This window comes from Lycorma delicatula, chromosome 3 (assembly GCF_047948215.1).
Source record: "Lycorma delicatula isolate Av1 chromosome 3, ASM4794821v1, whole genome shotgun sequence".
Classification (NCBI taxonomy): domain Eukaryota; kingdom Metazoa; phylum Arthropoda; class Insecta; order Hemiptera; family Fulgoridae; genus Lycorma; species Lycorma delicatula.
The window spans coordinates 41291665-41318170 of NC_134457.1; the positions used below are offsets into that span (position 1 = coordinate 41291665).

The 26506-nt window shown below is 31.4% G+C and overlaps 2 protein-coding genes and 1 long non-coding RNA gene across 8 annotated transcripts in view; 1 reads left to right on the forward strand and 2 right to left on the reverse strand.

Moving 5' to 3' along the window:
• LOC142321533 (GTP-binding protein RAD-like) overlaps positions 1-10261 on the reverse strand; it is a 110062-nt gene extending 99801 nt beyond the window's left edge. The window contains 2 exon segments of the mRNA XM_075359695.1: positions 9684-9772; positions 10122-10261. Coding sequence (XP_075215810.1) covers positions 9684-9723 — 40 coding nt within the window. The 5' untranslated portion in view covers positions 9724-9772; positions 10122-10261.
• LOC142321534 (uncharacterized) overlaps positions 1-26506 on the forward strand; it is an 81536-nt gene that overhangs the window by 28992 nt on the left and 26038 nt on the right. For 3 of the 5 annotated variants that reach the window (XR_012755655.1, XR_012755658.1, XR_012755659.1), the window contains one exon: positions 8137-8234. The exons of the other annotated variants lie outside the window; for them this stretch is intronic. This is a non-coding gene — a long non-coding RNA (uncharacterized LOC142321534). The remainder of the gene's footprint in view (positions 1-8136; positions 8235-26506) is intronic. 5 annotated transcript variants of the gene reach the window in all.
• Sap-r (prosaposin) overlaps positions 16239-26506 on the reverse strand; it is a 176897-nt gene continuing 166629 nt past the window's right edge. For both annotated transcript variants that reach the window (XM_075359692.1, XM_075359691.1), the window contains 3 exons: positions 25919-26058; positions 23469-23666; positions 16239-16781 (listed from right to left, as the gene is read on the reverse strand). In XM_075359692.1, the coding sequence (XP_075215807.1) occupies positions 16704-16781; positions 23469-23666; positions 25919-26058 (416 nt within the window). In that variant the 3' untranslated portion in view covers positions 16239-16703. The remainder of the gene's footprint in view (positions 16782-23468; positions 23667-25918; positions 26059-26506) is intronic.

The window sequence follows — 26506 nt, forward strand, 5'->3', positions numbered from 1 at the left end:
CGCGAGTCAGGACGACTTAAACGGCCGTATCAACATCACTCAGTCCTCTGAGTACTGCGCAGCTGAAAGCAATGGAAAACTACAGCTGCTTTTTTTCCAAGAAAATGTGGCTCTCTGCATTTTCACATAGCAATAATGGAGGCGCCTTCCTTGGTAAAATATTCCGGAGGTAAAATAGTCCCCCGTTCGGATCTCCGGGTGGGGACTACTAAGGAAGGGGTCACCAGAAAATTAAAAAATAACATTCTACGAGTCGGAGCGTGGAATGTTAGAAGCTTGAAAAAGGTTGGTAGGCTAGAAAATTTAAAAAGGGAAATGGGTAGGACAAATGTGGATATAGTAGGAATTAGTGAGGTTCGGTGGGAAGAGGAAGGCGACTTTTGGTCAGGTGATTTTAGAGTAATAAACTCGGCGTCAAATAATGGGCAGGCAGGAGTAGGTTTCGTGATGAACAAGAAGATAGGGAGGAGAGTGGAGTATTTCAAAACGCATAGCGATAGAATCATTGTAATAAGGATAAAATCAAAACCTAAACCGACAACGATTGTTAACGTCTATATGCCTACAAGCGCCCATGATGATGATGAGGTAGAGTGTGTATACGAAGAGATTGATGAAGCAATTAAACACGTAAAAGGAGATGAAAATTTAATAATAGTTGGAGATTGGAATGCAAGCATTGGAAAAGGCAAGGAAGGAAATATAGTGGGTGAATACGGGCTGGGCAAAAGGAATGAAAGAGGGGACCGACTTATAGAATTTTGCACGAAGTATAATTTAGTAATTGCCAACACAAAATCATAATAGAAGAATATACACTTGGAAAAAGCCAGGCGATACTGGAAGGTATCAGATAGATTATATCATGGTTAAGCAAAGATTTAGAAATCAACTCGTTGACTGCAAAACTTACCCTGGAGCAGACATTGATAGCGACCATAATTTGGTGATAATGAAATGTAGATTGGGGTTTAAAACCTGAAGAAAAGGTGTCAGATGAATCGGTGGAATTTAGAGAACCTTGAGGAAGAGGAGGTAAAGAAGATTTTTGAGGAGGACATCGCAAGAGGTCTGAGTAAAAAAGATAAGGTAGAAAATGTAGAAGAAGAATGGGAGAATGTTAAAAAGGAAATTCTTAAATCAGCAGAAGCAAACTTAGGCGGAATAAAGAGAACCGGTAGAAAACCTTGGGTTTCAGACGATATATTGCAGCTGATGGATGAACGTAGAAAATATAAGAATGCTAGTGATGAAGAAAGTAAAAGGAACTATCGGAAATTAAGGAATGCTATAAACAGGAAGTGCAAACTGGTGAAAGAAGAGTGGATTAAAGAAAAGTGTTCAGAAGTGGAAAGAGAAATGAACATTGGTAAAATAGACGGAGCATACAGGAAAGTTAAGGAAAATTTTGGGGTACATAAATTAAAATCTAATAATGTGTTAAACAAAGATGGTACACCAATATATAATACGAAAGGTAAAGTCGATAGATGGGTGGAATATATTGAAGAGTTATACGGAGGAAATGAATTAGAAAATGGTGTTATAGAGGAAGAAGAGGAAGTTGAGGAGGATGAAATGGGAGAAACAATACTGAGATCTGAATTTAAGAGAACATTAAAAGATTTAAATGGCAGAAAGGCTCCTGGAATAGATGGAATACCTGTAGAGTTACTGCGCAGTGCAGGTGAGGAAGCGATTGATAGATTATACAAACTGGTGTGTAATATTTATGAAAATGGGGAATTTCCATCAGACTTCAAAAAAAGTGTTATAGTTATGATACCAAAGAAAACAGAGGCAGATAAATGTGAAGAATACAGAACAATTAGTTTAACTAGTCGTGCATCAAAAATCTTAACTAGAATTTTATACAGAAGAATTGAGAGGAGAGTGGAAGAAGTGTTAGGAGAAGACCAATTTGGTTTCAGGAAAAGTATAGGGACAAGGGAAGCAATTTTAGGCCTCAGATTAATAGTAGAAGGAAGATTAAAGAAAAACAAACCAACATACTTGACGTTTATAGACCTAGAAAAGGCATTCGATAACGTAGACTGGAATAAAATGTTCAGCATTTTAAAAAAATTAGGGTTCAAATACAGAGATAGAAGAACAATTGCTAACATGTACAGGAACCAAACAGCAACAATAACAATTGAAGAACATAAGAAAGAAGCCCTAATAAGAAAGGGAGTCCGACAAGGATGTTCCCTATCTCCGTTACTTTTTAATCTTTACATGGAACTAGCAGTTAATGATGTTAAAGAACAATTTAGATTCGGAGTAACAGTACAAGGTGAAAAGATAAAGATGCTACGATTTGCTGATGATATAGTAATTCTAGCCGAGAGTAAAAAGGATTTAGAAGAAACAATGAACGGCATAGATGAAGTCCTACGCAAGAACTATCGCATGAAAATAAACAAGAACAAAACAAAAGTAATGAAATGTAGTAGAAATAACAAAGATGGACCGCTGAATGTGAAAATAGCAGGAGAAAAGATTATGGAGGTAGAAGAATTTTGTTATTTGGGAAGTAAAATTACTAAAGATGGACGAAGCAGGAGCGATATAAAATGCTGAATAACACAAGCTAAACGAGCCTTCAGTAAGAAATATAATTTGTTTACATCAAAAATTAATTTAAATGTCAGGAAAAGATTTTTGAAAGTGTATGTTTGGAGTGTCGCTTTATATGGAAGTGAAACTTGGACAATCGGAGTATCTGAGAAGAAAAGATTAGAAGCTTTTGAAATGTGGTGCTATAGGAGAATGTTAAAAATCAGATGGGTGGATAAAGTGACAAATGAAGAGGTATTGCGGCAAATAGATGAAGAAAGAAGCATTTGGAAAAATATAGTTAAAAGAAGAGACAGACTTATAGGCCACATACTAAGGCATACTGGAATAGTCACTTTAATATTGGAAGGACAGGTAGAAGGGAAAAATTGTGTAGGCAGGCCACGTTTGGAGTATGTAAAACAAATTTTTGGGGATGTAGGATGTAGAGGGTATACTGAAATGAAACGACTAGCACTAGATAGGGAATCTTGGAGAGCTGCATCAAACCAGTCAAATGACTGAAGACAAAAAAAAAAAATATAATTTAATGATTTTATCTATTAATAATTAGTCAGCTACAGACATTTAATACATTGTATAAAGCTAAACCCATAATGAATTCAATTCAGACAATCCATGATCAAAGGACTGATTAATAAGGATCTGGAACAAGAGGTCTGGCTTTATCCAGAAGATACCTCAGCCATTATTGGCTTTCTGTTCAACCTCCTGGATCGGAAATGAAGTGCCTACATAATTCCACAGGCAAGCAGAATCTCTACCCTATTACGGTTCACTAAAAAAGTGACTATCCAGTTGGCTATCAAGTAGAATCAGGACAGTTGATCCAACATGAACAGCACTTGGCCATGGAGAAAGGAAGAGAGGATAAACAAAATTTCGACATGCGATCCAAGGATGAATCCAACTATATGTGTACTCACTAAAAATCTTGCAATATGAGCCAAAGATGAATCAAACTACACGTGCACTCACTATATGAACAAGGGATTACAGTTTCCTATAAATCCCAACAATGTGTATAAAGCTGTACAAGAGATCTAGATTTTTTCCTGGGCGTACAACAAAGTGTCATCATTAATGCCCGAACACAATATTTATATAGTAAATAAATAAATATTAAAAATTAACAATTAAAAATTAATTTAAAAACTAAAACGCAGTAACAAAAACCCATGATGTATGCTAAAATCAAAATAAAACCACAAAGAAATATTACATGAATAATCTAAATTAATATAATAAAATTACCATCTGCCATATGCCAAATGGTATAAATAGTTGAAAAAAACGATAGAAATCAAATATTTGAATATAAACAAACGGCCTTGAGAAATTGTACATTCAATAATATCATCTCATTGATTCCTAAAATACTTGGAAAATTAGCCCCTAGTTTAAACTTTCAAAACAATCTCAAATAACAGACACAATATTCAAAAATATGGTGTACAGTTAGTAGACAGTTGCAGCAAACACAAATAGGTGCATCTGTCTTTCTCCTGAGATATCCGTGAATGAGCCTAGTGTGCCCTGTTTGCAAATGGCAAATAATAACCTCCTCTTGACAGTTATTCCTACATGAGAAGCTCCACAGAGATACAGTATTCTTAAGAGGACAAAGTTTATTGGTGATGGTAGCATTCCATTCACTTTGCCACTGATCACTGATCATCCTTTTCCGAAAACAGACAAGATCATCAGAAACAATACGATTAGTAAACAGAGACTAGAAATAAGCCTCTTTTGCTGCACTATTAGTGCATTCATCTCCTGAAATTCCAATATGGCTGAGAATTCATCAGATGCTTACAGTTGTGTTATGTTGAGTCATTTGAGAAACAACACACTGAATCTCACAGACAATATGGTGTCTGGAGTACATGTCACTAATTGCCTGTAATGCACTCATGGAATCTGAGCAGACAAGTATGTGAAAATATTTTTTCCCTCTCCCTTTCTGAGACCACTCATGGAGCATTGCATCTGAAAGGGGGAAGTATCACGCCATCAGATGTCAGTATGCAAAGTGTTCGCAACATCATTGTGCAGAGACAATCCCTACATGTTAAGCGGCCATCTAAGTACTCAGATGCAGACCTGTCCACCCTGGCACTCTCCAATGTCTCGTTCTCTGGCAGGTCTCCTCATACATATGTAATTTATCCATTACTTTCTTCTTTCTTAATGGTTTTCAACTGCTCTCCATTCCTTAACACCTTTCAGCATTATACATTGTGTATCCTCCGGATGGAATATATCTTCCAAACCCATGTCTACCATCTCCCCCTCATCAAAACGTGGGCAGCAGAAGTGTACATGAAAGGAGGTCTTCTCCTTGTAGAAGTAAGGGCAGTAATCCATGTGGTTCAGGGCATATTTGTACAGATATGCCTTGTAACCACCATGACCTGCCAGGAACTGCGTTAAGCTGCATCCCAGCGAGCCATGGATCCTCCAACACCAACTCCTGATGTTGTTAATGAGGTGGTAGGTCCACCGACCTTTAGTACCTTGGTCCCACCACTCCTGCCAGACCTCCATTAATTCTTCTCCTATCTGGATGATATGTGCTTCCTGTCTCCATGTGGTAAAGACCTTTGCTCCCAAAGTCTTCTCCTCTGCCATATAACTAAGTCAATCAGCATTGCACCCGCCAAAACTTCAGCCGCCACTTTAGATGGTTCTATATGTAGCTATGGCTCGTAAACAACATCATCTATGGAAAATTCATCAAAATATTGAGCTAATTATATTTAAGGCCTTATTAATAGTATACAGCTCCACAACGAAAACACTAACGATGCCAAACATGTATGTTCTGTTGCCATCACAAAAGCACAACTTACAGAATTAACGTTTATAGAGCCATCTGTATAAACTATAGCATCAGGATTCACGCTACTTATGATATTACAAAATTTTTGTCGTAATATAATTGGATCTGTATTCTTTTTATGGTATGGATAAAGACTAAAACAATAATTTACAAGAGAGAATGCCTATAAAGGTGTAATAGCATAGAGCAACAGTAAGAACTGGTGATAATATTACATTTAGAGTTAAGAAAAGGCGCTGAGCCCGGATGCCTAGTGAAGCAGTAGATCTTGGCCATTCCTCATATCAATTAAGGTTGAAGAACACTGCATCAAAGGTAGGATAATCTGGTTGCCCTTTAATGTGAGCTACATAGGGGCAGATCATTTGGTTTTGTCTATTCCAAAGAGATAGCTCACCCTGTCCACTAGTAAACTTACCACAGGGCTTAGGAAAAATACACCTGTAGCAATAGATAGATAGCCCATGCGAATAAATAAGCCACACAGCCATAGTCTAAGCGGGAACAGATCAGAGCTAAGTGGAAGTGCAACATGCATACTCGATTAGCTTCCCAATGAGTATTAGATAGAACTCTCAGCATGTCTAGCATTTGCAGACATTTTAACTTCAGCGCCTTTAAATGTGTTAGTCAGGTTAATTGTTGGTCAAACCACAATCCCAAAAATCAAACCTGCATGCATGGTTCAACTCATTCACCACGTAAAAACAGTTGAGGATCAATATGTTCCCTCAACCACGAAAAGCAAATGCATTTCGTTTTCTCCAGAGAAAATGTGAATCCAGTTGTTTTACATGATTCTAGATGGGTAATTGTGTTTTGGAGCAGCCTCTCTGCAATAGCTAAAGTTCTACAAGGAACATAAATTGAAAAATCATTTATGAGTAATGTACACAAAACAGGTTTCCACAAACAGGTTCTTACAGTATTTATAGCTACAGCAAACAAGGCAACACTTAATACTGCCTGTGGTAATCTGTTTTCTATTGTAAAATTCTCGGATACTGTTGTACCAAATCAAACTTTAAACAACCAACTACTGAGGAAACCAATACTGTTGTACCAAATCAAACTTTAAACAACCAACTACTGAGGAAATAAATGCAAGGAGATTCCTTTATATATTCCATTCATGCAGTTTATTTAGGAGGATCGCCTACAAACCATGTCGTATGCATTCTCCATACAGAAAAATACAGCAATGAGGCATTAGCAAAGTAGGTAGGCATCTTGAATGACAGATTCAAGAGTAATTGCACGATCAACAATCTACCTTGCTGGTTAAGGAAATAAGACTACAACTTGAAGGACATGATTTATCTTTACCAGGTTTCAGTACAGGAATTACCAATGCTTCCAACCAATAACCTGGAAAAACCAGATCAGAATATATTTTATTATAGATACTCAAAGATGTTGTACGGTGTGACGGTGATAGAACAGTGTGATAACATACTGAGCCTGATATTATCATTTCCAGGGGAAGTTTCATGGGAATTATTCAAGGCATACCTTTCTCATCAAAAGAAAAAGGTATGTTTAACTCATTTAATGAGTTTACAATTACAAACAGGATATTCTCTACATACAACTTGCATCTCATAAACATAGGATAGTATGATGATATAATTGAAACTAACCTAAATGAATTTCCAAACATGTTTGCCACATCAACTGGCACGGTGACAAACAGCCCTTGCATTGCGGAAGCAATTCAGTAATAGGTATTCAATTGAAATTTTTTATAAAGCCCTCTGACAATCCCTAAGTGCACACCTGCAGTCTTCATCCCACCAAGGAATAGCAGGCCATTTCAGCTTTCCAGATGCTAAATAGATAAATTCATTTGCAGTATCGAATATCAAGTATTGTGTACACTTGGCAAGTTGGTAGATTATGCTACCACTCTTACCATATTGGCCAAAGGAATCCTTAACATCCCACCCAGTCTGCTTTCTAAGCCACCCATCTGCATGGCTGATTCTGAGGCAAATCATTATTACCGATTGAGATAACCGGTCTGTGATTGCTTTCAAAGAAGTTTTTGGAAGCACACTGAGATGCGTGTGGGAGTACGGATGCTAAATGCAAAGAAAGACAGATCGATGCAGGAAAATGTAACTGATGAAGATGACATAAACATATATGATCCATCATTTAATAAGCAGAGATATAAGATCTGCGTTAACTGATCAACTATAATGCCTTGGGAAGAACATGATGATAAGCCCCATGAATAGGAATCACTGATAGGAGACTGGACAGAACATATTCAGTGATATCGCAATTTGGTAGAAGATGCAGATATTCAGTTTAAATGGCACCAATATCTTCACTGAGACTGCAAGGATGTATGCTGTTAGCAGAATACTAGTAGCTAACATGATTTCCATCAGAAAAACAGCCACACCTTTAAATCCTCTGCCCTCAGTTTGGTGGTCGCATCTTTCTCAGATATAACCGCAAATAGACACATCATCCTGGGGACACAGGTGAGTCTCCTGCAGACACAGTTTTTATTTGTTTAGTTTAGGGTTTTCTTCCTTTAGAAAAATTTTAATATCCTCACGGCGAGAATGGAGATCATAAGCATTCTAGTGAATAATATTTGTTTTTATAAAAATACTCTTTTCCTGTTATATAAAAAAAAAATTGTATGCAGATTATTTGTCAAACACTTTCCAGTTTTTTGTTTTGGTATTGATTACTTTCAGGAAGTCCTTTGCTTTTTCAAGCACCATCAACCTGCATATCCTTAAAGAAACCTTGAATTGAGGTGGGGAAGCCTAGGAGGCCGGTTATACCATACCAGGTGACAATTTTTTAATAATCTCTTCATAAGGATATTGGTAGTTTGCTGTGTTGGTGCAGTGGGAATTTTATTTGGTAGTATACTAACTGAAGTGTGAAAACCACTTCAGTAATGTTTCCATTTCCTTCCTCTTTGTTTATATTTAACATACATCAGTGCATTTTAATTTTATTAATTGCAATGTATACTACAAGTGGGTTGCATGTTATGTATGTTATTATATGATTAAATAATAGCTGAACCATTTCTAATGAAATGATGTAAATATGCAAGGGACTGCTGAAATGTAACATAACATGAGAATGTAACAAAATGTTGCACAACATTTGCACAACTAAAAGATGGTCCTGCCATCTTTTAGTTTCATTCCCCTACTACTAACGTTCAAAAACTTGTTGAGCCATGCCCTTTTGTTTTCTGTTTGTCGCCATTGTTATGGAGTTGAGCAAGCCTGCTATGTCAGTGTTTAAAACAACACGCAATGATTTTTTTAACATCGGAAAACATTTTCAACATCAGAAAAATGCTACTGACACTCATCATCATCTAAAAGTCATTTAAGGTTGAAGTATTGTTGATTGAAGTATTGTGAGTAAAATTTTAATTTTGTGCATCAGAAGCTGGAAAAAATAAATTTTGAGGATGAGCCTTGTAGTGGTCGACCAATTTCTGTAACTGAAGAGAAGTACCAAGAAAGAAGTGAATGAATAGATCCAAAATGACCCATCACATTCTACAATAATGCATCACCACTCAAATATGCATATCAAAAGAAAGAGTAGATATATTACTGTACAATTGAGCTATCATAAAATCTGTAAACTGCAGGTGCCATATAAACTAAAAGAAATGAACATACAACAATGAACCTATACCAAACCTTCCATACTCATTAGATTTGGAGCCCAGCGATTTTCACTGCTTTGAAATCAACAAATTATTTTCACAATTAGCAGAATATTAAGGGTATTAATTTCACCACAGATAAACTGAAGGATACAGAGAGGTCATGGATCAAGGAAAGACTACCAGAAAATTCTTCAGAGATGGACAGAGAAAACTGATTCAACATTGTAAATATTGTGTAGATTGCAGTAAATGATGACTATGTGGAAAAATGTATAAGTTTTTATACGAAATAAAATGTACTTTTATGCCATAATTGTTTAGTTTGACTGTCTCTTTTCATTTGCAAGTCAAGAGTGACTACATTACATTTCAGTCACTCTTTGTAATTATATATGATTAAATTTTTCCAATTATTTCTGGACTATAACTCAAGGTTAAGATAACTGATATCTATAGAAAAGGAATGAGTGTATATTTGTACACGCATATATATATATATATATAAACATATACACATCTCATAATAAAAGAATAAAATTTATAAGCTATATAGGCTAAAATTTATAAGCTAAATAAGTAAATATAAACTCAGCAACTTACCACTTATCTGTTTTGCATCTAAAGTCTTCAAAAAATCCATTATAATAGTCTGGCCTTTTATAAGTTTCCAAATATAGTACACAATGTATCTGTTAAAAAATGAAAATTTATCAGTCAAATTTGTATATATATTTTAATATAACCTAAATCCATACAATTACTTTTAAATCACATTCTCATAAGCATTAAGCTTATATGTGGCAATATGAGTAATAATATTACTATTAATTTTTTTATTATCTTCTGAGAAAAACAATTATGTAGCTGGCTATAGCTGTGTATTTTCTGGTCTTTCTTGAATACAATACATAATTTATTTATTAATAGTGAAGTTTAAGAGTACTAAGTGTTTTTTTTTATACTTAATTTTTTTTATGTTACTTCAATAAATAATTTAATACAGAATATTAATAAACCTATTTTTATAAATTTACTTACACTAGCACATTAACTTTTCCAAATTAAAATATCAGCAAATTGTATAATGTTTAACAAATTTCTAATGTAATGTATACAATTCGATTAATATGAATTACAAAATATAACTTAAAGATGAAACGATTACACCAGTTATGAAATATCGAAACTAAAATTAAAGTAACTAATCAGTCGATAGTCAAATGGTCGATAGTTCATCATAGTGAACATGAGCGCTGTTGCTCCCACTATCGACTTTAATTACTGTTGTCCTAGCAGTAGCGATGGGATAAACGATTCTTTTTCAGGAATCGATTTGATTCTCAGAAAAGATTTGTAAAAGAGAATCCTTTGTCAGATTTAACGATTATTTTCCTTGCCAGCACTACTGGTACTGTAAACTCTAATGGCCATGCTCTCTTTCACTTCTTCAGCTATGTTAAGCGGTTCCACTCGACTCAGCTGATGCACACTTACTAAATATCTTTACTACTGTTAATCTTAACGTTCACGCACTTCAAATATGTTTGATTATTCTCTTTTCAACTCTTTACGAAAAATTGCTATGAAAGATTTGGTTTCCTATCACCTATCCAATTCATAATTTATATTCATGAACAGAATCGGTTTCTCGATTCTTTCGTTCAGTATAAAGAATCGAATCGAAGGAACGACTCCTTCACGATTTTTCCGTTACTACCTAGAAGATATACGGATATTCTACCGTTCAATACATTTCCACATAGTTACAACACTGTGATGAGAAATGATAGCTTTTGTTTAAATTTTTTAAATAGTAGACAATTACTCCAGTTTAGTTTGGTTTTCAATAAATAATATTCATTTCTAAAGAAATTATAAATTCTTTCATAAAACTTAGTTTTTCTCCTACTTTTGCATGTTAATAATAATAATAGTGTGAATTTATTTAAAGTAATTACAATACCTCTTGTCTAACTCATGTACATACAAAAAAAAAATTGAATTTTAACGTAATTGTATAAATTTAAAATAATTGCAAAATAACATAATAGTCTTAAGGTTGTCAATCAGCTTGGCAACAGCATTAAATTAAGACATACTGTAGGTAATAAATCCATAATATTCAAGAGAACGTAACTGTAGAATTATTTTAAAACAAAACAATTATACCTAAAAGTAAACAGAATCTACAAAAGGAAAATTATGCTCAAAAACAAAAATTTAATTCTGTCAATATTATTAAGTTGTTTTGATAGAATAAAAAATATATAACAGATAACACTTTTTCTTTCTGTTTTTTAGTGAAAAGGTATTCATAAATTAAAAACCAAATCACATCTCATATTTAACAGGAGGAACATATAGACTACCAATCAAAATAAAAAATTTGTTTATTAGGAACTAACTCAAGAGGACAACTAAATCACAGTAATAAATAAATCAAGCCTCTTTATTGTATTTTTTTGGGGGGTTTTATGTAGGAGGAGGTCAAAGAATTTGCTCGCAGATACCACAATGCACCTGTATGTAGTTATATCAGGTTCCAGCTAAACCAACCCGGGCTGATCAAGCCAGGACTGACTATCCTCTCCCCCTGTCAATGAAATGCCCAATACCAACCTTTCGGCATCACTCAGAACATGCCACCCTGCTGTGTCAACAGAAGGGTAGCCAAGCTGCACAGAATGGAAACCATTATGATCCCCAACTCTGGCAACCCACTACCCAGATGCAAGACTAAAGAGCACGAATACCTTAGTTGCTATACTTGAACAAGCCGGTATTACAAGACTGAGGCAAAACTTAAGTTGTCCAAAGCCTAACACAGTTTATTATAGGCTTAAAAGCCTGTTTCTCAACAGAATGATGATCAGTACGGTTCGACTGCAGTCAAACATTATTTGCTCCACTTACACTTGCATACCCATACACTCTGTGGTTGTCCTCAGTCTTCTCTCTGAGTTCAGTGGAGTCCTGACATCTTCTTCAACAAAGGTGAGCCTGTAGAACTCCCCCATGTCTCAGCTGCTGAGCTGTCCACCCTCCTCAAATGGTTCTACGAATCCTCCTCATGCAGAGAGACATCCATGCTGGTCTTCTTCAATCATCTTCACTTTTAGAATGTTGTAACACATTTTGGATACAGCATTCCAACTGGATTCTGAGAGGAGCATTGCCCCACAATGCATCCCTTGTTGAGTGGCTTGGTGATGTTGCAGCAATTGCCTCTCCTCCTCCCATCAGATGCTGTAAAACATCACATGCGTGGACATGTCTGTAGCTCTACAATACTGACATGCATCACTATCAAATCTCATAATTTTTTCCCGATAGGAATTGAACAACCCGTGTCTGGTTAAGAACTGGGTTGTCCAAAAATCCACCTCACCATGTTTTCTGTTAATCCACTTCTTGATATCAGGAATCAGTGTGTAGGTCCAGCAGCCACCTACTGCTCGATCCCACCTATCCTGCTCTGCCATCTGTCAAGCAAGCAAGCAAGGTGCATCATGCAATGTCTTTGGAGTATCCCTCCTTCTCTCCAAGAGCTCTCATATTGTCAAGTCTAACAGAGGGATAGCGGATAGCACAAATATAGCCTCAACCGACACCATTCTGTAGTCTTCTTCATTGCTACTGGCCTTACTCTTGTTCAATAGGGATCAAACATTGAACGCATAAATAAAATAATATTGTAGTATGTTAAAAAAAAAGTTATAATGTAATAAGATATGTACACTTATATTTTACATTTTGTAATTTTTTTTATGATTAATTCACCATACAAGTTGGAAGCTTGTGCATGGGAATATGAAATAGAAATTTTGTAGTGTATAAAAAATGCCATGCCTGACTGGGATTTGAACACAAGACCTCTATATATTTTGAGGAAGAACATTCATATAATTTGATGTTTTTAGATCCTGAACATATTTCTGAGTATATTCCTTAATATACTAAAGAGGTAGTAATAACTCTTAAATATGGAAAATTATGCAGAACTGATAATGTTAACTTTGATAAATTAAAAAGATATAAAAAAAATTAAGTGTATTATAACATACATAGTTATCTAAGTTTTTAGAAAGATGTGTTTTCTAAAAAACTAAAAGAAACGGCAGTAATACTGATACATTAAGAGGGCTCAAAAATATAATGTACTAATTGTAGATCTGTATTTTTAGCATCAATCTGTTCAAACATTATAGAGAAAATAAGAAAGTATAAAATGCGTAAAATTCAATACGTTTCAAATAACTTGTAATATTCAGGACACGCATAAGATTATAACAATAGTTGTTATATGCAAATTACCGAACAGTGAATCTTCAATAATATTAAGTTATAATAGGTCAGTCTTCAACAATAATAATTTTTTGTGAACTTTAATATGTTAGAACTAAACTGGATTACAGAAGACAAACTTCAAATGGCCAATCACTCAATTCAATTCTTGCTACAGGTCCAGTAGTACAAGATTTATTTTTGATTATAATTTATTTTAGAACTCACAGCTACGTGCTATCAGGCAATATTCCAAAGATGTATAGACAAATTTGCATCAATCCTCGAGATTTTTCATTACAAAGAATTCTCTGGTATGATGATACCAACTCATCAATTATTCCACATAATTTACAAACAGTTACTTATGGTTTAGCACCTTCAAGTTTTCTAGCTACAAGATGTTTGATTGAAATTTCTAATCAAAATGAAGCTTTCTTTCCTCAAGCTTGCCAATCAATCAAGCAAGATTTTTGTCAATGATTTGCTCGCCAGTTGTGACAACATCGATCAGTTGAAACAATTATACAATGATGTTTCATTATTGCTTAACAAATACGAATTTTCACTACATAAATGCCATTCCAACATTCCAGATATGTTTGACAATTCTGATTCTTTCATCACATTAGATAATGATGAAAATATCAAGACACATGGATTATTTTGGAATTCTCAAGGTGATGATATCATTTATCAATTCAAACCAAAAGATAATAATACTTCTTACACTAAACGTTCTGTTTTATCAATTGTTTCTTCATTGTTCGATCCTTTGGGTCTACTTGCTCCTACAATCATTCCATTTAAAGTATGCATCCAAGAGTTATGGTGCGCTAGTCTTCAAAGGAATGAAGTTCTTCCTGCTTCGTTAGCAGAAAAATGGATAATAACTATCCATCATGATGGGTGGCATACATCTGATCCTACTCCACTTACTCCTGGACATTTTCTAACCTTCACTCCATTAACTTCCTTACCTGACCCTGATTTCTCAGGCATTAACGTAATTATTTTATGTAATATTCTTTGTTTGTATATTAAGTTTCATTTCATGTAATGTATCACAAAATTATAATTGGTGGATGGTGTGTTCTGTTCCACGTCGAGCCGTCCAGTGCTGTGAGCTAGTGCATGCTAGCGCTAACTGGAAAGTGAAGCTTGTACTACTATTCTACATCAGAATACCGTGAGGAGTGATTATGATGGTCTAGGTGACCTTCATTTTCTATTAGAATCCTGCCCAATGCGGTCGCATTATTTATTTCATTAGGATGGACAATTAGTGTTAGTTATATTATATTCTACGTCAGGATCCCGCACAGTGCGGTCGTGTTTTCATTTCAGCCCAAGGGGACTCATAGTTTCTTGATAATGTTCAAGTTCAATTATGACTAAAGTGTCATACATTCTTAAGTTTAATGTAACTATTGTAATTCAATTAAAATGTCAAGGGTGACAACAAATTAAATATAACGATTCAAGAAGAACATAGCGTTGCTTCATTTCATCATCTACCATCTCATCAAAAAAAATACAGTCCAAACTAGTTCTAAATTCTACCACTTAGAAAATGTGCATTATTTGTTAAAAAAAATAATTTCTTAATTATTTATTAAATACATAATCCTCTTAAATATGTTTATAAGCAGCTACATATCAGAAATAATATAGCAAGCAGTATTCATCATCGGGTGGTGACTGTATTTTCAACAAATAAAGTTGCATCTTATACCAGAAAAGGCCACCACTGAAGAAAAATTTTTGAGTTTGATTTTTAATTAACTTTACTCTTTCTTTTAACATTTAATCCAAATTTATGAACAGTTACATTTTTGAATTTCTATAGTAAATCTGTTTATTAATGTGAAAAGATCATTTCGATACTCCTTTAGTGTGTAGAGATAACAATTTTTTTAACAGCTTGGCATCAACAAAGTGTTAAATGAAAAGACCTGATACCAGTTGAAGGTCAAGAGTGGGGAGGCCTATATTTTACTATATAAAAATTGTATATTCTATAACAAGTTTTTGTCAGTTCTAGAGGCCAGTGATAGATTGTACAAAAAGAACTACAGAAATCATGTTTCCTGTGTTTGTCTCAAAAATGTAGTCTCTTTTATTATTGTATGAATAATTTTTTTATAAACTAATGTAGAAAGGAAAAAACTATGGTATGGTATATGCTGCATTTTTATGATGGTTTATTGAGAAATTAGTTGGGCAGCTGCATCCTTTCATTTGCCAGATTATACTGTTTGAAAAGGTTATCATGAATATATGATGATTTATTAGTAAATGAGAATAGAAGAAAAATATGAAGAGGCAGAACTGAATTATACAGTCAAAAAATTTCACTTTTTGCTATATTTGGTGTAATGAAATGCAATATAGAATTCTAAAAAATAAAAATTGAAGAGATTATGCAGAAAAGTAAACTAGAGTTTCAGAGGTAAAACAGATGATGATCACAAATTTTTTACAATAAAAATAAACAGAAATTTGTGGAAATTAACAATATTAGTTTGCTGTTAGTATCTACTACTGTAATTATTATAGGTTACTCTGAGTCAGTTAAAAAAGCAATTTAAATTATAAGATAACTGTAACGTTTGTTTTTGTAAATTTAAAGGTCTCATGAACTGATAATAATAGAGATTAAAATTTATTTTTCACATTTTACAAATAGGCTGAAATTAGAAATAATTATATCTAATATAAAATTAATATGTAACACTTCAAAGTATCATTATCATTAAAACAGAACAAGAAAATATTTACAATTACTCATATGAAAATAATTCCCTGGTTTATCTGAAAACATTCAGAAAACTTAGGATATAATTAGGTTAAAATAAAAGTGATAAAACATAAAGAACACTGAATTATTATTATTATTTTAATTTTTAATAACATAAAATATAACGTATATACATAATTTTATTAATTAAAATATTGCTAAACTTTTATGCTGTTACTGATTATCTATCTAAATTATTGCATAATAAATGCAATTATCACATTGGTAGTAAAAAGACAGATGAAAATTGTACCATATAAAGATTTATTAGTTCATGTCTAATAATATTTATTTATAAAATTAAAAAAAATAGCAAAACATAATAACAACCCTCAGTATAATCAACACAGTACTAACATTTACAAAAAATAATAACTAAACAATTTAACTAACATTTAAGTCTTCAAATTAAAACTATTGAATATATTTTCTAAAATTCAAACACAATTTTTAACAGATATAAAAACAATGTTACTTAGTATACTAAAATATTTTTAGAGATGTTGAGTAGTACAAACAATAACATTCATTAAATTTTAACGGAGTTTTTGAACTGTAATTGTTTGCATTGGTTTGATGGCTTTCCATACATGTTCTTGACAGAAATGAATTACCTAAAATAAAAAAATAACATGTTATTAAATTCATGAAGATATTTATTATAAAAATGCATGTCAGACACATGATTTGGCAAATAACTGGTGATGATATATTTTAGTTTTTTATTTATAATTAATTTTTCATTTCATAGAAACATATTTACAAAATAAAAATTGAAATAATACACTTATTCGCTCTTCAAGTTATATCTTTGAAGTCTTTCGTAAGTTATGTATTATTAATGTTTTTTCAATTTATAGCTATAATTAATAACTTAAGTTACTTATGATAATATTTTCAAAGAAACAGCATTCAAATTTTGAATAAAAAAAAACTACAGGAGGGAAAATGTGAAATAATAATTTTATAGATTTTCATTTTTTTTTTCAAAATTAAAGATATTTGGTTAATTTTTTCCTATACAATTAAGAATTTTATAGTACATCCTAGAGACACATATTTCTTCAAGTGGATTCACTTTTTTTGTCATATTGTACAATTTAAATATCATATGCATCTTACAATGCGGGAAAATTAATAAGTTAAAATATTAAAAAAAAACCTATTTTAATTTTTAATATGTATGGGTGATTTAAAAAGAATGTAACAAACTTTCAGGACATGTTCTACTGGTGAAAATGAAGAAAAACGTTTATATAAACTTAGGTTCAGAAACAGTTGGTTAGGGAGTGTCGGCTGGAAAAAGATTTCACCCTGATATTTGCATCTTTGGCAAAATTAGGCCATACTGTAATTCTTAGGACCTAAAGTAAGGAGTACATTTAGTGATTTTCTATGAAACTTGAAAAAAGGTCCTAGTACTGTATTTTTTAGTAGTTTTCATGAAATTTGGGATAAAAACAAAGGTCAATGTTGAAAAACACACTATTTTGTGTTTGATATAAAAAAACTTGGTAAAATGAGCAATAAATAATAAAAGTTTAAAAAAAAATTCATGAGAATTTGATTGAGAGTAAAATGACATGAATAAAGTCCACAAAAACTAAATACAAACATAATAATTTCAAAGTTTATTAAAAACAAAACATATCAAAATGTGGTGATTTATACTAAGTATTTTACAAAAAAAAAAAAAAAATTCCAAAACAAAAGAAAGAATAAAAACCAAAGTCTAAATATAGTCAAAATTACAATACAATGACTAATCTAATTAATCCATTAATGTTTTTAACATCCTTACAAAAAATTTTACATTTTCCAGGAGTTTAATCATCATCATCTACTTATTTGCTGTAAAATCATTTTTATAATAAAGCCATAATGAAAAAATTATAAAATTCAGTATCCATATACATTACATTACTTGAAATATTTAAATTTAAAAATAAATATTTTATTCTGATCAATAAATAAATAATATTATACAGATTACATCAGAAATTTGTAGGTATATTACTCCATGGATAAAAAAAATAAGTGCCCTGCATTTGCTTGCTTGGATACAGGGAAACCATACTAAATATTGATTGGAGCAGCATCACAAAATACAATGAAATAAAGAAAGCTAGAACTGGTCAAAGTCCATATTAACAATTTAAAATTATAAGTACATGAAATAATAGTTAAATAATGGTTATAAATAAATAATATTAGGGTTTTAACTTGTTATAATAATACTATCTCATCTCTTGGATTTAAGACTAAAATCAAAGAGCAAAAAAGACAGTTGCACATATGACCATAAATTGATTCCCTGCCTTTCCATTTGACGCTATTAGCAGAGATGGCAACTCCTGAACAGAAAGCCTTCTCTATTTTGCAGTTTGCTAAATGTGAAGTCTGTAATGACAGTTTGAAGTGCAATCTGCATTAAGTTTAACTGTGACCTCCAAGTGGCATAATCAGTTTGAAACGACTGGATGCCTGTATAAAGAGAAGAATACTTGACCATAACCAAGGGTGTATGAAAAAGATTTTCAGCTTGTCAAAGATCTTTCCTGTGTAATTCTAAAATAATCTGTTAGGAAGTCTGCAAACTAGCAGTGCTACTGATGAGAGTGAGAATGTTTTAAGGAAATGTCATTCAGAGCTGTCCATTTCATTTACAGCTGTTACATCCTTTGAAGACTACACTATAAGTGCTGATTTTGCAATCAAAATGTTGCCACACGAAGATAAAAACTTTCTTGATCATATTGTGTTTAGTGATGAATCATCATTTCATCATAGTGAAAAAGTTACCAACATAATGTCAATATCTGAAGGTCAGAAAATCCCTATGAACTCTTACATGTAAAAGAACTCCCTAAAATTATTTTTTTTCCCTGACCATTGGATTGGTTGGCATGAACCTACCTAATGACAGAGCTTGTATGCTGTGACCTCCAAGGTCACCCGATCTGACCCCACATGATTTTTTCCTTTGGGGTTATATAAAGGATCTTGTGTATGCACCTCCACTACCTTCCGATCTATCCAATTTGAGGTATAGGACTGAAGCAACTGTCGCTACCAATTACTACAGATATACTGGTTAAAGTATGGGATGAACTCTCCTATCAGTTGGGTAGTACTGCATGCTCATAGGTGCTTACACTGAACATTTGTAGGGAAAACTGTAAGAATTATTCTTTTATTTTATTTGTGGTTCATTATTGTAAGTTAAAGTTAAGCTGTTAAGTTAACAGCTTTAAAATACTGATATTATTTTTTGTACACTCTACAAATGAAGATATAAATAGATAAACTAACTAAAGAAATAAATAACAATTCAGAAGAGATTAATGAAAATTATTGGTGCAAAAAACTTTAAATTAGTATTATGTAAAAACACATCAAGAGATTAATATGGTTTCTGTAGAAGACAAACTTTTAATTGTTCTTAAAATAAATTTTTAGAAAGATTTTTTAAATGGTTTGGTAATCTATTAAAAGTGGTAACAATAGTAAAATAAGACCATTTCTTCTTGTAAGCTGAAGTATTGTTATGAATCACACAAAAAAGAGTTGTGTCATTATTTATTTTTAATATTTTTTCCTATATTGTTAAAGTAAACTCATTCCATACCATACAGTATGACAGGTTTAATACCTTTTTATATTTGCTACATGTAATTATAAATAATAAATAAAATAACTGAAAATACCTAACATTTATTCTCAAATTATAATTATTTAAAACAAAATAAATAAAAATTAAAAAAAATTAGCAATGCATTATAAAATATTATAAAATTACATTCTTAATGACTTCAATGTTTTTGAATCTTTGAATTACAAATTCTTATGATGTTGAGTACAATACTACAAGATTGAATTCTCATTATCTGGTGTAGCGTCAAGTTTATTTCTGGACTTTGATTTGGCTGCAGTATAATATGAAAATTTTGTCTTACATACAGTAAACATGTCATTGTAAAAGTAATAAAATAAATCATGTTACCTACTTTTGACACACTGTGGTACTGTTCTATTAAATTTATCCATAAATCATTTAATGGCAGTTAAATTCTTGTATTTATTTAAAAAATTAGAATCCCTTACTAATTTTTTTTAATTTTCATAACTTCTGCTAAAGTTTGTTGGATTGACTGTCACTGTAAATAGATTCTAAACTATGAATTGTTATTCTCACTAGATTTTGGCAAATACTATAAAAGTTTGTTTCCAAGTCATGCAAATGTTCTAAAATTATGTTAGAAATTTCTTCATCAACTTTAGAATCTGTTTCAATCAAAATTATTCTGTTTAACTGTACAAATCCAAAATTCATCTGATTTAACTGTAGAAACCAAAGGTTGCAATTTTATCTCTTGTATTAAAAATTATAATAATCTTTCTTTGCAATAAGTTTATCTCATTAAATTTTGTTAAAGTATCTGCTAGTTATACAAGATTAACTAACCATAAAGTATTTGTTAAAAATTGAATAATATATTTTCCTAAATTTGAAATCAAAAATGGATGTTTCATTGAATGGATATTCTTGTACTTCACTTGTGCTTGGAGGTGTTGACAACCTTGGATGGTTAATTTTCAAATATGTTGAACCTGTTGCAGAACTTAAACCATTCCACATTAATATTAATTTTTTACTGTCAATGAAAGTGCAAATACGTAAATATTTATTCACTTTCCACAGAACGTAGTTTATGACCCACTGATTTACATGATTCATATTTAACATTACCAAACAATGATCTAACAGCTCATTTTTGTATCTTGAAAACTTGTTTCTAACTTTTTGATGAAAATCCAAGAGATGATGTATTTTAGATTGGAACATGCATAGACATAAGATGATGGTAACATGTATAACTTGCTAAATAACGAAATATTGATTGGATCTCTACACAACTAGTATGTAAAATGAGAGATATGGTGTATAAGGCTTAATTTCATTATCGTGTATACCACCCTTCAATTACACCATATCCATTATGAATTGAAATAAGGCATAATAAATTATTTTTAGAGTTCTAATATTTTGTCCTTAAATATTACTTTTCTAGAAAGCCATAAAATATTTGTTTTAAAAATTTATTTAACTTAAATGTGTTACGTTTTATTTATTACTTAGAAAAAAGTAGAACCTTTTTCCTTTTACAATGCTTATAGATCAAAGAATAGATATGTTTACACAGAGCAAAAACATATTTTTATTACCATGAATTTATGTTAAAATAAATAAAATATGCATGTTGTACAACTTGAAAACTAAAGCTATAAAAGGTTTTTTGCTTAATTGTATGATTTAGTTATATAACCCAAACAAGATCAGATAAAAACTAAATCCTGCTATTTTGCAATGTTAACTAAAACCAATTTAGTAATGAATAGCTTAAAATTAATTAGCATTCCTGTATACAAATGCATTTAAAAAATCCAAACTTTTGTAACATCAAGTGCACAGAGCATGTTCCAATAACTGACAGCTTCCTGAAACACAAGCCATTTTAAATTTCACACTGCTGTTGTTGGTTTTCAAAAATTTAAGTAAACATGTGTAATAACAGCTTGTCAAATTTTTAAATGAAATGAAAAATCTTGAAGAATAGCGTGTTTAAATTTTGCTTCAAACTCAATAAAATACTCAAGCGTATTTAAAATGATTCAGCACGCATTTGGAAAAACTGCATGAACAGACTGCTGTACTACAAATGGTTCAACAATTTTAAATGGGGTAGAACATCAACTGATGAAGAACTGAAACCTGGAAAGTCTTCCATGTCAACAAATGACGATAACATGGTTAGAGTTCATGAAGATAAGTGCTTAAATGTTTGGGAGATTGTTCAGGAAATGGAAATCAAAACAGAGTAATAGCATGTAATTTTAACAGAAAAGTTAACAAGTTTAACAAAAAAGAAAATTACCTTAACATCAGTCAAGACCTTCTTGATCATTCCAACGCTGAAAAAAACGTTTTGAAAAACACTATGACAGTAAATGAAACTTGGATTTATGGCTACAATTTAGAACCAAGATGCAGTCATGTGTTGGTGGGGAAAGGGTCACACTGCCCAATAAAAAAAACCGCTTAAGTTAATGAATTAACTTAGGCGGTTTTTTATTACCTTCAGGTGATGTGTAGGTTTTTTTGACTGGAAAGGCTTGCTAAATTAGAAATTCTTACATGGTCAGAAAATAAACAAGAAGTTCTAGATGAAAGTTCTTTGGCATTTGAGGGATGATATATGCAGAAAGATGGCTGAGCTTGGGAAAACCAGAGCTGGATGTCACCATGCTAATGCGTCACCTTATACATCACTTCTTTTCCGTCATTATCTGGCAAAACACAACAATTCTTGTGCCTCAACCAGTCTAGTCTCAGACACTTAACCCCCAGCAAATGTTTTCTTGTTTCTGCAAATTGAAGATAACCTTAAAAGAATGTCATTTTTAAACCATAAATGAAACTGAAGAAAATATGATACAAAATCTTTAAAAATATATTCCAAGAAATGTTCCAATAGTAGAAGAAACATTGAAAGTGGTGTATTGCCAGTAATGGATACTAGTCTGAAGGGGATAGACTGATCAAAATCCAATGTGTACTTTTATACTGAATTCAATTTCTTAAATTCAGCTACAAATATATTCTACAGAATTTAATTCAATCATATCAAATTAAACATCAAAATGTTCTCTTTATAACTTTAAATAATTTCTGTATTTTATGTCTTGTAAAATATATCAAAGGATTATGTTTACATTATAAAGTATGGGCTCTGACCTTTCATCTGGAGGTCTTGGGTTTGAATCCCAGTCAGGCTTGGCATTTTTCATACGCTACAAAATTCCACTTCCATTTCCCACCCATAAGCTTCAAGCTTATATGCCAAAATCAATAGGTCAAAAAAAAAGATTTGTGATTTAAAGTATATGAGAAATTAATTTCTTCTGATATTTTAATTATATGTTTTAGCAAAAAACAAGAAAAAACCTATTTACTCACTATTATCAAACTTTTATAAATGCACTATAAATTTTTTGGGTGAATACATCAGAAGGAATTAACCAAACTCATCTAAATTTATTACATTGCTTCTGGTAATGTTCCGTAGTCAGCGAGGCAGATACTGTTACATACAAGCGAGTATGGAAGGGTTAAGAACCCCATCAGTAATAACATTTCAGATTTTTTTTGTATAACCGAAAAGACTTATTAATCATACATGAATCCTAAAGAAGAACATAAAGGTTATCACATTACATTTCATTAAAGTTAATTGACTCACCCCTTCACCGCAAGTTGCAGCATTAACTGTAGATGCACACCAGAAATTTGGACCTTGTAAGCAGTTGTTTGAAGAAATTAATGAAATGTGATGCATTTCTTTTGGACACACATGAAGATGACGACATATATAACTAGATGGTATTGTATGAGAAATTGCTACTATCTGTGGTGCCAGCTGACTAACTAAACTTTCACACTATAAAAATTCACAGTAACAGGTTACAACATATAAAAAAATATCATTATCAAACAAATGCATAAATAAAAATTACAATTAAATTAGGAACACAAAAAAAACCACAGAAATCAATTAGCCTTATCACAACTGACTAAAAGCAGCACAATAAAGATTTGATTAGTCAAAAATTAAATCTGAAAAATAATAATTTCAGACCAGCCAGAGAATTTATACTTTCAGTATATACACAAAAATCAAATACAAGTTAAATTATACTAAAAATATGTTTGCAAAATAAGAAAGAGTAAAATAGATGTATATTTTTTTGTTTATTGCAAATTTGATATTTTTTTCTTAATTGGTTTCACTCTATTTTTCCCTTTCTAAAAGCAACATCATTTATGGAGTTCATACTTTTTGAGCCTGCTTCCTCAGCTAGGGATGTACTGCTCATTCAAAACAAGGTAGTTAGAATAATTTTGAATAAACATAAAAGAGAAAATTGAAAGTCTTTGTTTAAAAATAACATTTTTTATCTTGACTGGTATATAATGTAGGGCACATATGTTACTCCATGAATAAAAAGTAGAAACTACCTCACATTTGCCTGGATGGGTCAAGGAAATTATGGTAAAACCATGATCAGAACAGCATCATAAAATGCATAATAATTATAATATAAAAAATAGTGTCATTCAAATTCACATTACTTATTTAAAATATAGATATATGTAATAATGTTAAGGTAAATATATGAAAATACTAAATAATACGAAATTACATTATTCACAATTTAAAGCCATTAATGAAAATTTTTATTTGAGACAAATTTATATACATGTTAAAGAGATAAAGTAAATTAAAGTTTTTTTATTTATTCTTTAATTAGAATTATTTAAAAATTTATCAACAGAATAACACTGTTTTTATAAAAATATTTTTAATAAATTGGTAGGAAGATTTTTTAAATGGTTTGGTAATTTATTTAAAATGTCAACTGAAGCATAATAAGGCATTTTCTTGTAAACCAAAATATTGTGTTGAGTCATATGAAAAACAGTTCTATGATCTGGTTTTTAGAAATGGATAGGTTCAAATCCTGGTCAGGCAAAGCATTTTTCATATGCTACAAATTCCACATTCATATTCACATGTACAAGCTTCCTTGTAAGCTTCTGTGGTGAATTAATTCATCAGTCAAACAAAAGATTAAAACATCTAGAAATTTTGCTTTATGGGCAAAAGAATTTCTGTTGTTATCATTAATAGGAATTCTACAACAATGTTAATCACAAGGCAATAGTTATATCTGTATTAAAATGTCAAAATTATTTCAGCTTATGATTTTTTATACCTTATTCAGCAATATTTGTTAAAAATAATTAGAATAATTATCGAAATTGAAAAGATTGTTATAAAACAAGAAATTGTCTCAATCCTTCTCATTTTCGGTTGACAATATTGGCTAAATGGAGTAAGTTGTTGCTTTACAAATTGATAACAACTGAATTTCATTTAAGGACAAGAATGTAATAATGGATATTTACCTATGTTAAAAATACTGATGAAACAAAACATTAAAGGCTGAAGTTAGAAGGGTTATCGGAAGTTTGTGAAATAAATTTGCGTCCTAAACTAAATCACATAAGGAAGAAAAACAAAAATATAATGTCAATGAACTTAAAAATAACAAATTAAAAATATTTTAAAAACTTAATTACAACAAAAATCATCTTTTTCAATTAAAAATAACTTAGATCTAATTACCATTTAAAAAAATGAGGTTTTTGCAAATCAATGAAATTTTTATATCATCTAACTGCAATGTCCTTGGAAATACTGAAGATATAAACACATCTAAAGAAGAGTATCAAGATAAACTGCCTTGTAAAGACAAAAGTAGAAATTTCATGCATAGGGCAAAATAAAAGAAATCTAGATACTCTTTAATAAGGGTGCATATAGTTCATTATAAGTAATTTTTGTTTAACAAAGATATTTCTGTGTTGGTTCAAGTACTCATGCTAACTTTCTCTTTTTTAAGATAATTTTTTATGTAATCTAATCCAATTTTAAATGGCATGTGTTAGAGTAAATAACCAGTCCAAATGGACTATTAAAGTGTTAGACTGATGCTTACTTTTATTAAATTTCTTGTAGTAACTTATTTGGTTGTGTAACAATTAAAATATGCTTCTAGGACAGATTTTTAATTCAGAAATGCTGTACCAACATTTAATCAAAGTAATATAAATTAAACATTTTCTTACCACATCTTTGTAATCTTTTGGTAAGTTATCACAAACTAGATGTAAGTTATGTTCGAAAGCTTCTTCTACATTCCTATCAGATGAAAGTCCTTGCAAAGAACCAATAATGGCTTCACAAACAGCACACCTTCTAACCATACCTGAATAAATGTCATACGAAACAAAATAATATTAGACTTATATACTACCAGTATTTTCCCACAAAACAGCACGTTATGCACTGTAAGAGTATATTTTTTGATTGCTAAAAGATTTGGTTTACTAAATCCAATACAGATGAATTGTGAGGTATATGTGATGTAAGATTAAAGAACTGTCAGAATTTAATTTTTCACAATATTTTTGCATTTCATACAAAACTAAGACAAATGAACCCTTTAATCTCAGTTGGTTTTTTTTAAGTTAATAAATTTAATAAAAAAACTCAAGGGATACGAATTTAATCAAATAAAAATAAAAACAACTTTTTCAGGAAATATCTTTTGGAGTTTAGTTTTTACTCTCGACAGACTACCACTTAGGAGGAAAATTAAACTATAGTATACAAATAAAGAACTATTAAAAACAAATTATTTTGTTGATATATTT